The sequence below is a fragment of the Capsicum annuum genome, chromosome 9, assembly GCF_002878395.1.
Source record: "Capsicum annuum cultivar UCD-10X-F1 chromosome 9, UCD10Xv1.1, whole genome shotgun sequence".
NCBI lineage: Eukaryota > Viridiplantae > Streptophyta > Magnoliopsida > Solanales > Solanaceae > Capsicum > Capsicum annuum.
The window spans coordinates 212,313,821-212,324,587 of record NC_061119.1 but is presented as its reverse complement, the minus strand read 5'-3'; the positions used below and the strand labels follow the sequence as shown (position 1 = coordinate 212,324,587).

General features: G+C 29.9%; 1 protein-coding gene across 1 annotated transcript; it reads right to left on the bottom strand.

The window, feature by feature from the left end:
• Positions 1 to 4,707: 4,707 nt before the first annotated feature.
• On the bottom strand, positions 4,708 to 10,429 carry LOC107841111 (cytochrome P450 734A1). The gene is made up of 5 exons (XM_016685115.2): positions 9,904 to 10,429; positions 7,885 to 8,108; positions 6,999 to 7,240; positions 5,986 to 6,433; positions 4,708 to 5,618 (listed from the first exon to the last, which is right to left on the bottom strand). Exons 1-5 carry the CDS (start codon positions 10,172 to 10,174, stop codon positions 5,163 to 5,165), a joined length of 1,641 nt encoding a protein of 546 aa, XP_016540601.1. The 5' UTR covers positions 10,175 to 10,429; the 3' UTR covers positions 4,708 to 5,162.
• Between the last annotated feature and the right edge of the window lie 338 nt (positions 10,430 to 10,767).

Sequence of the window (10,767 nt, the reverse complement as noted above, 5' to 3'; positions counted from 1 at the left end):
AAATATTTATTACAAGTTTATTTTACCAATTAGTCTAATTAAATATGTTTTAAAAATATAAATTTGAGTATATATACTTTACATAATTATTTAATGTTTGGGATAACATTGGAAGAACATAATAAAATTCTCTAGATTTCATAAATGAATAACTAAATTGAAACAAACATTTTTAGTAAGAGGATCAACTAAAACGAAATAGAAAGAGTACTATACAAAAAAGGTTATCTTTAGGAATTCATTCAAAATATTTATCGCTTTACTTGAGCCTTATCAAATATGGTCTCTCTATTTTGATGACGTAAGGATGAGAATGAGTATACTTTATCCTTCATAAAATTTATTTTTAGAATTATGCTGAATATGTTATTGTTGTTGTTAGCGTTTTAAAACATTTGTCATATTTTTCATTTATATGCTCTTTAAGTTAGGAGAAATTTTTGAAAAGTATTTTTAATTACTGAACACGTAGAGATAGACAAAGAAAAAAAGAGTAGAATTTTATTTAAAGGAAATAGTAATTATGGAAGATTTCACATGCTTCAAGGCATGCTTTGGTTCCTATTAACAAAACCAAAAAAAAAAATATAAATTATAATAATAATAATAATAAAAAAGTAACTAAATAAATGAACTAGGAAGAGAGATTAATACTTCCTCTACTGCAAAATAAGAAAATTTTGAAATTATTTTTTAATATTTAAAATTAGTAGATTCTTTATTCTTCAAGAGACATGTTGAATTTATTTTTTTTTAATTTTGCCCTTTATTTATACTTTCTACTTAATTAACTTTATTTAAGTGACTGAAATTTCAAAAATAATTTAATAATATTTAAAAAAGTAAAAATAAAAAATAAAATATAATTTATGCCTTAATTTATTTTTCTTAATAGATATGTACCGAAATAAAAAATTACTTATTTTAAACGAGAGGGAGTAATTATTTTTCTAGTGTTTTACCAAGTCCCAAGAGCATGCAATTTCATGGGGACTAACAAAATTCTTAGAGAATGATGAGAAAAATTAGAGAAGGCCAAAAAGTAATACAAAAAGTGAATTTTGTTGCTTTTGATCTCTGCTACATGCAATATTACATACTCAAAAGCCCTAAAAAGTTGTTTTTGATGCATGCTTAGATACTAACATCCCCTCACTAATTAAAAACATCTTTTTTGGGCATTGAAATTGTTTTTTTAAATTACTTTCTTCATCTCCTAGTGGTATAAGTAATACCATAATCATTTATACTAATGTTATTTATATTTATATTTGTACGTATATATTTTAATTATTTTATCAGATACCTAGTGGTAGAAGTAATACCATATTCATTTGTACTAATGGTATTTATATTTGTATGTATATACTATTTAGGAGCGGCTCAAGCACGTTCGTAACTTAAGATCAAAATTAAATGAAGATCTTAAATATAGGAAAAAATATTTTTTTTATAAAGTCTATTTTTAGAAATCATATACTAAAAGCTTAATCCATTTAATAATTCTCTCAATTTATATAAAAAATTTATTTTTTTTATAAATAATATTTAATTTTTTTTTTTAACTATAACCTATTATTACTTTAAAAACAAATGAGATCCCTCAAATTTGGGAGCCTAAGGCGATCGCTATTTTTCCAAAAGGATAGAGTCGTCCCTGTAGATATTTCGATTATTTTATCAAATACTTCTTTCATTATCGTCATTTTAATTAAAAATTTTGAAAATTCAAGGCTAAAATTGATAATTATTTTCAAATATATCCTTAATAGTAGAGATGTAAGGACAATATTTAAGAGAAAAAATTCAATCTACCTTTAGTAGAGGTAACTTAAGTAAATCATCACTTTTTCTTATTATTTTTTTAATAGGCGTAAAAAGAGCTAAATAAATCGGTAAAATGAAATAGAGGAAATATTTGTTATCTTTCACTAGCATAAGTACTTTATAAGTTTGCCTACTAAAGTTCAGATAAATGAAGAGAAATCATTCCGTATATATTTATTTTTATTAAAATTTAAATTTTTAACTCAAAATTCACGCATATTTGATTGACCACTAAAATACGCGGCAAAATAGTAGCATTACTCATGAAGCTATGAAATATAATACCATATAATATACACATTTTCAACTTCCAAGAATGTACGTTACAAAACAAACTTAAAGCAAACTCTACCTTCACATATTTTCAAGGTTAAACAATGCAATGATTACCAATTTTATACTAGTATACTAGTATTTTAATTTAAATTTTATCTTAAAAAATTTTAAGAAATTAGTTCTCAATTCCTTAAAATATCAATAAAAACTTAATAAAAAGTAGTATAATTTATGTATTATTAATAAAAAAAGTTCTACTTGACTTCCATGATTTGCAGATATACAAGAAATCCATGAAATTAACTTTGGAATTTATCGGTAATTCTTAGCTAATTTGTCGTTAAAAAACTTCTACCTAATTAAAAATTTTTATAATTCGTGGCTAATCCGTAGCTAAGTAGGACTAGTATGAGATATCTGTCTGTATAGCCGTGAAACTTTGTATGTCGCTAATTTCTTATTTTCTAGTAGTGTTTCTTTTTCTTGTTTATGTGAAAAAAAAATGAATAAATACAATATGCAAATAATCACATTAGGAGAAATTATTTTCAATTATAATAAAACCCAAGAACTCAAGAAATTTTATTGCATATAAAAAAAAAAAAAGAATTTTGTGCAGTCAATAGACATAAATCTCTTCTAGTACTAACAAAGGTCATTTTAACAAATAAATTGTATTTAACTCTTTATAATTACATGTCAGTATCATGAGAAGTATTAATTGTTTATAGTTTACTTTCTTTTCAAATAAATTCAAATGAAATTGCTCATTAATCATTAATGCTATATACCCTTATTATTAGGGTGTAAATTAATTGGTGGAAAATTCATAATTGAATAGAATGGTTGACATTGCTTCCCATTTTGGTGTACTTATAAACATGTTGAAGCAAACAATTAATTGTCTATTTAAGAAAAACAAAATAATTATATCCTCTCCACTTGAGTAAAGCATCTAGTGAAGCTCAAATATGAACAAATTTACTACGACATATTCTAATTTTATGGGGCTCTTATTATCTCCGAACTAAATAATAGCATATTTTTATCAACGTTTTTAACTATCGTGGCACCTTTTATCAATATTTTTAGCTTACGTGGCATTTTTTGTCAACTTTTTTAGCTGATGTGGACCTCATTTTATGTAATAAAGATATCACGTCAGCACAAAAGGTGACAAAATAACACTAAAATTGAGTTACAGGTGGGGGTAATTAAAGGACCCCTTTAAAGTTGTAGCAGTTTTGACCATAGTTCAAGAGAGGAGGAGGGACTACTGGATGCTTATCTCACTCTACTTCGTCACCTCTTTCATATCTTTGTACAAAATTAAAATTATTTTTTAGAGTTATGCATAAATAAATATATCTTCGACGATTTAATAAGTTTAGGCCTGACTTGCGTTCAAGCATTCAACAGGGGCTCGTTTAGTTGGAAAAGAGTTATCCCAAGATAATCAATCTCGAAATTAGTTATCCCGCCATGTATATGAAATAACTTATCCCATCACTATGGTGTAAATGGTGAAATAAATAATTCTGGTACTAATACTACCTTATGCCAAACATGAGATAAAATAATCCTTCATTTTATTCCAAAATCTCTCACACCAAACTTTCCCTTAAAAGTGAGATTTGGTAATAATTAAAATCTCCCAATTAGAATTTCATAGGCAAACAACATTCCTTGAAAAAACAAAAAAAAATACTATAATGCTCCTCAATTGTTTAATAATATAATTATCTTAAAAGTGGTGATTATGTTTTTTTCACATTTGGTCCAAAATTCGAAGTGTGCTTGTTGGAACTATAGTTGCGGCAACAATGGGCTCACTAGCATGATTCAATGCCCAATTTTTGTATTGATTTTATAAATCTATTGGTAACAACATAAACAAACTTTTCCTAAGATCTTCTTTTCATTCTTGCATCATCCAATGTTACAAGTGGCAATTATGCAATTGTGTCCCAAAATTAAATTTTGTTGGTCTTTTTTTTTTTCATCCATTGTTCGATAGTTACTTATCTGAATTCACATCAAGAAATCTTATTTTGAGGTGTTCAATCCTTTGTTTATCTATAACTATAGTGTTGCCAATTCAAGATTTAGAATCCGTAGATTTTAGTATTTGACTAGTCCAGTGCTCAAAAATGTCACATTGGGGCGTCTGGTTCTTTGTTCATTTATCTATAACCATGGTGTTACCAATTCAAGATTAGAATATGTGGATTTTAGAATCCGACTAGTCCGCATTCATGCTGAAAAATTTCACATTGAAACGTCTGGTTCTTTGTTCTTTATCTATAACCATAGTATTGCCAATTTAAGAATCTGACTAGTCGGCATTCATGCTGAAAAATCTCACATTGGAACGCCTGGCTCTTTGTTCATTTATATATAACCATAGTGTTGTCGATTCAAGATTTAGAATCCATGTATTTTAAGATCTGACTAGTCCGCACTCAGCATTCATACTGAAAACTCCCACATTGGAACGTCTGGTTCTTTGTTCATTTATATTCATGGCCTTGTAGATTTCTAGATTTAGACGACAATTGCTTTGAAGTCCGGCTAATCTAAATTTGCATTGATAAGTCCTTAAGAGAGATGCAATACAAGATACCATTTTTTGAAAAAAAGGAAAGATATACATGAGAATAATACAAAATTGTACTAGAGCTTGAGCCCATATACATTACATATACATATACATAAAGTGGGAAAATGGGGGGAAACCTACTAAATTGAGTCACTATGTAATAATCCTAGCATAAAGCATGCCTAAAATCCAAGAAATTTTGGGCAAAATAAAAGACAAGGCATGATGATGATGATGATGACGACGACGACTCTACATGATTGGTTAGTTAGTAGTACTATATGATGAACAAAAGAAAAAAATTAAAAAAAAAAATCAAGAAAAAAAGGAATGAAATAAATTATCTCCCTACTCCTATAATTAATTCTTGCAACAACACATTTTTAGTTTTTTTTTTTTTTTTTTTCCTTTTCTCGAAACATATATGCACTCCCAAGACACACCAAAAGGACAAGTCATGTCAAGAGCTTTTGACAATTGTGGGGTCATGAGTCAACCGTTTGAAGATGACGGGTGCACCATATTGAGGGTGAAGTAGCATCAGCACAGTCGGAGCGTGTTTATACTGTGGCGATAACCGTAAGGCGAATCGCTGAAGTATGATCGCGAGAGTCAACTTTGTTTGCAAGATCGCTAGGTTCTGACCTATGCACTGACGAACTCCAAGTCCAAATGGAACGTATGCCAAAGGATGCTTAGCGGCTCGCGCCACTCCCTCAGAGAATCTTGAAGGGTTGAACTCATTAGCATCATTACCCCATATCGCTTGATCGTGATGAATCGCTAGAATTGGAATTAAGACTTCAGTCCCTAGGGGGATCTTGCATCCCCCGAGATCCACGTCAGCCTTTGCTCTTCTGATAGTCGCGACTATCGGAGGGTAAAGGCGCAAGGACTCATTGAGAATCATGCTCAACTGCAACATCAAATCACAACCCAAATTAAAAACAAAAAAAAAAATCTCAAATTGATAAAAGTAAATTGTTTTATGACAATGTCAGCTATTCAAAAACTAATTGGCACTGGAGCAATATTGTACTTAGCTTTTACTGTAATGGAATCTACACTATTAGATGTAGTACAACTCCTATTAACAAATTAATAATTTAATTTCCATTTTGAGTGAATAAAAGATTAAATAAATACAGTAGTACTCATGTCATTTTCACTTTTTTGAGTAAAGTACAATTAGTTAAATACTCAAAGACAGAATATGAATAATTTTTTTTTTCGTGAACTAATAAATAGATTAAATATCGAGTGTGAGTAAACTTTGTACCTACCATTTTAAGCTTGACAAGATCATCTTTAGAAGGTATGGCACTTGAGCCGCACACTTTGATCACCTCGTCGCGTGCTAGGTCTTGCCAATGTGGATGCATAGCTAGCAAGACGGTCGTCCACGTCAGCAAATTCGACGTTGTTTGTTCACCAGCAAAGAAGAATGTCTTGCATTCTTCAGCAATATCATTTGCAGTGATCATAGAGGAATTGTTATTATTGTTGTGCGTAGATGAATTTTGATGAATTGGATTGTTAATTGATGATAATAGTGATGATTCCTTTATGCTTGCTTGGATCATAAGGCCCAATAAGTCTTTTGGCCCATTGTTTTCTTGTATCTCATTCTTCTCCCAATTATCGGTTCGCTCTTGAATCACTTTCATTAACGATTTCTTAATCTCCGTGTCCAGTTTCCACGATTTGATGTTTCGCTTCGTGGGTAAGAACCTATTCGTACAAAAACAAGTTAAACATTTACTCTTTGGTTCTACTAAGTGATAGCAGAAGAAATAACGTTCACTGCCCGCTTTCACCTGTATTTACAAATATAGCCACAATTATGGAGTTTCAAATTTCATAGGTAAAACTCTATGATGAAGTCGAGTTTCACCGCTGAGGTTTGAAACTCCACGATAATGGCCGGGCATCACTAAAGTCCATTTGTGCAAATGACTAAAATTCCCAAATAGCCATTTTTAAACCCTAGCCATTTCTCGACACTGGGCTATAACAATAGCCACATCGAGTATTAAATTCCACAGGTGAAATTCCATGACAATGTCCTAGAGTATCATTTGTGGAATTTGAAACTTTGTGATAATGACTATATTTCGATTACAGGGGTTGAAAAGTGGCTATTTTTGAAATATGGACAAATTCCAAAAAACAACTCTGTTAATGGCATCATTTAAATTACGTCCCCTGTTAGTTCAATGGACTAAATTCGTCCACTGAATTAGCGGGAACATAATTTTATCATATATACTAAGATAAAATAAAAACTATTTTGCACCTGTAGCCAGGAATGAATACTTTTTGAAATGCTTCGGAAGCAAGAATCATTTGTTGAGCTTGTAGCCTAAAAATTGCTTTTCCTTGTTCATAACTATGGCCAAAGGCTGTTTGTGCAACAATGTCTTCTGTTAAAATTTGAAACCATTCTGATACTTCAATTTCTATTTCTCCATTTTTTGAATTTGGTGTCAATTTCTCCAACATTTCAATAACTTTGCTAGCTGCCCCTGGTATTAACAACTATAGTAAACCGAAAAAAAAAATAAAATTAAATTAATAATCACTTATCAAAATTTAAAAAAAAATTAAAAAATCCTATACAATGGAACCCTTTAATCCGTTTTGAGCCCTGGATTTTGGAATTTACAGATTCGATTAATCCTCTCAAGTTAAGAATATTCCGTAACAAAGAGGACCCCATGAGGTAAAAGTTTAGCAAATAACCACTCTCAACTATATATTTAAAAAATAGCCAATTCTATGAAATTTCAAAATCCTCAAGGGAAACTCGAGGTTAATGTTCTATATTTACTTGTGGAATTTGAAACTTAAGGAGAACAGGCTCGTAGTAGAAAGTGGCTAGTTGATAAATTTGCAAATAGACACTTTTAGCCCATTTATTTAAAAAATAGCCAATATCCTGGAATTTCAAAATTCACAAGGAAAACTCTAGGAAAATATCCTAAAATTTCACTTGTCGAATTTGAAACTCCATGACAAAGTGGCTAATATGCACTATTTGTCGAATTTGAAACTCCATGACAAAGTGGCTAATATGCACTATTTCTCCGACTCCATTCTGAAGGCTCGAATACGAAGGGCATTTTCGACTAACAGTAAATTTAAAAAAAAGAATTGGAAAATAAAAGAAAATTTAAACTTACTTTGAGATTTTCCATATGGAAAGTAGGTGTAATAATTTTCCTATGATGAGCCCATTTTTCACCTTTGAGACTAAGAAGGCCATCTCCTTCAAGTTGTCTAATTAATGGATGTGCTTCATTTTTCTCATAAAATTCAGATTTTGTAGTGAAAATTTCTCTAATTAAATCAGGATCAGCCACAGCCAAACGTGGTGTTGGTCCAAACCACACTAGAAATGTTGCACCTGTTAAAAAAAGAAAGGAAAATTACCTTAAACCGTCCGTAAAAATAGTCGATAGATGTATAATTACTGTATATCATATGTATATCACCTAGCGACCGTATATATTTTTGACCAAATAGCTATAAACTCCCGAAAAACAAAGGGTTGGTTCCTCAGATGATGTTTTTCCCCCCACCGCGCCCCATCTAGAGGATCAACAATGTTCACACTTATCTTTCTGCACGACTTGAACCTTCAACCTACCTATCAACCAGTGGCGGAGCCAGAATTTTCACTAAAGGGATTCAAAATCGAAAGAATTAGGCGCACGAACTAGTCGAAGGAGGTTCAACATCAATTATATGCACAAATAGTATAATTTTTTGCCGAAGGGATTCAGAAACCCCCTAACCATAAGGTGGCTCCGCCCCTGTTATCGACTATAGAGGTGCTCAACCACTTGAACATCACTCGTCTAATTTCTCATATGGTCATTCAACTCATAGTTACCGTTATCCAGAAATTCATATTTCAATAAAATAATAACTATTCGTTGAGTGACGATACGAGTGCAAAAAAAAATAGTAATAAAGAGAAGGGAAGAATTTTACACAAAAAAGGAAATGACAGAAAGCAACATGCATTTATGAACAAGTTAAGCACAAAAACAGTAAAGAGAAAATGAAATTGGAAAAAAAAAGCAGTGATTCAGAGAGGATGGATAGTGTAGACCCTACAATAAAACAGAAAGAGCAAAAAAAGATTAAAAAAAACAAAACAATAAAAGTTAGAAATATGACAACACCAAAAAAAAATTAAAATAAATAAATTATTATGTCACTAACAAACATTATACAAAAACTTCATCATCAAGAATTATAAGTTACAACAAAATCTAAAAGAACTATAAGGACAAAAAATGAAACAGAAAAAAGATAAAGTTCATGAAAAACCCATGACTATGATGTTCCAAAACTTCAATTTTTACAAAAATTTGGACCACATAAAAAAAAATTAAAAATATTTTAATTAATTTTTTTAATCTTTTGGGAGATTTTTAAAATAAGAAACTAAAGAATTTTTTTTATTTTTTTATTTGGCTTCTGCAGCAGTATTCTGAAACACTGAACTTCACAACTCCACCAACTCATCAATAGCAGAAAGAAAAGGACATTAAATTAAAGAAGTACACAACAAGAGGCCAGCTTTCAAACAATCACAACAAAATCAGAAAAAAAAAAAAAAAAAAAATTTAAAAAAAGAAAAAAAAAATGTTTTAAGAAAATCCAACAAAGTACATAAAGACTTCAACTTTTTTAACAATATTAATAAGAAACCAACTTATCAAAAGATGAAAACTCAAAACACAATTTTGCAAAAATGGACACTTTCTAATGCTTTCAAGAAAGCTGAGATTACACAATAAAGACTTTGTTTTATGACATTTCAAGACAGTGAATCCGAACTTTTTTAAGAGTACTAAGAAACCAAACAACAAATTAGCAAAAATGAATACTTTTTTATGGTTCCAAACTTCGTTCAAGACATTTCAAGACGGTTAACTTATCTTTTTTCCAAGAATGCTAAAAGATGAAAGATCAAAAACACAAATTTTGCAAAAATGGACACTTTTAAATAGTTTCAAGAAAACCAAAGTACACAAAGACTCAAAAACACAAATTTGCAAAATGGACATTTATAAAGTACACATAAAGACTTCAACTTTGCAAAAAATGACACTTTTTTTTTTCTTAGCTGAATTTTGCACCAAAAATCAAAATAATAAAAAAATAATTTCCAAAATTCAAAAACTTACCATAAATTTTCTTCCAATGATGATAAAATGAGAGAACTCTTGGTAGAATATTATGAGAATAAGAAGGCAAAGTTTGTGAAGAAGCCTTCATCATTAAACTAACAATTTCTTTAGCATTTCCAATAAAGAACTTATAAGGAGGTCCTCTAATGCCTTGTTTGGCAAAATGTTCTTCAATTTTCTTTGGTCTTAACCATAAATAAGCAACAACCCTTATCATGAAAATTGAAACCAAACATGAAAATCCAAGAATCTTGAACCAATTTTCCATTTTGCAAAACACAACAAAAACACTAAACAAAAAAAAGACACCCTTAGTCTTTTTTTTGTTGTTGTTGTTCCTATTGTTGTTGTTGTTGGAAGTGGCTAGTGTATATATTTTGTTCTTGCTAGTGTGTGTGTGTGTGTAAATTATGTTTGGTGGTTCTTTCTGAGTGTTTTCTCTTTTTAATGCCAACAAAGTTTGTGAGAGAAATTACAAGTAGAAATAGAGAGAGAAGTTTGTTTGGCAAGGCCAACGGCGTAGGGGCCGCCATTGGAATTATAAGGGTCAACGAATTAAATAAAATTAAAAAAAAAACTAATTTAATTTTAAGAAATAATTTATAATTTTATTTTTATGTTACTTTTTGAGACAATGTTGCCCTTGTCTTTTCTAGGTAGTTTCTTTTTTCTTTTTCTTCATCTAATGTTCGGTATTTGTATTTAGTGGCAGAGTCTAAATTTTCTGAAAAAGCTTTAAAAAATGAAAAAGTAAACATATAAAACAAGTTAAAGGAGATTTAATATCTATTTTATATATATATATATATAAATTAACTTAATTATGTATAAAAATATAATTTTTCATCGAAAGGAGTTCGA

Excerpts from the sequence above, each read along its gene's own strand:
- LOC107841111 (XM_016685115.2), bottom strand. The coding sequence starts at position 10,174 with ATGGAAAATTGGTTCAAGATTCTTGGATTTTCATGTTTGGTTTCAATT. Across the intron at positions 8,109-9,903 it reads TCATTGGAAGAAAATTTATG|GTGCAACATTTCTAGTGTGG; the intron begins GTAAGTTTTTGA and ends TTTTTTTAACAG. Across the intron at positions 7,241-7,884 it reads TCCATATGGAAAATCTCAAA|TTGTTAATACCAGGGGCAGC; the intron begins GTAAGTTTAAAT and ends GGTTTACTATAG.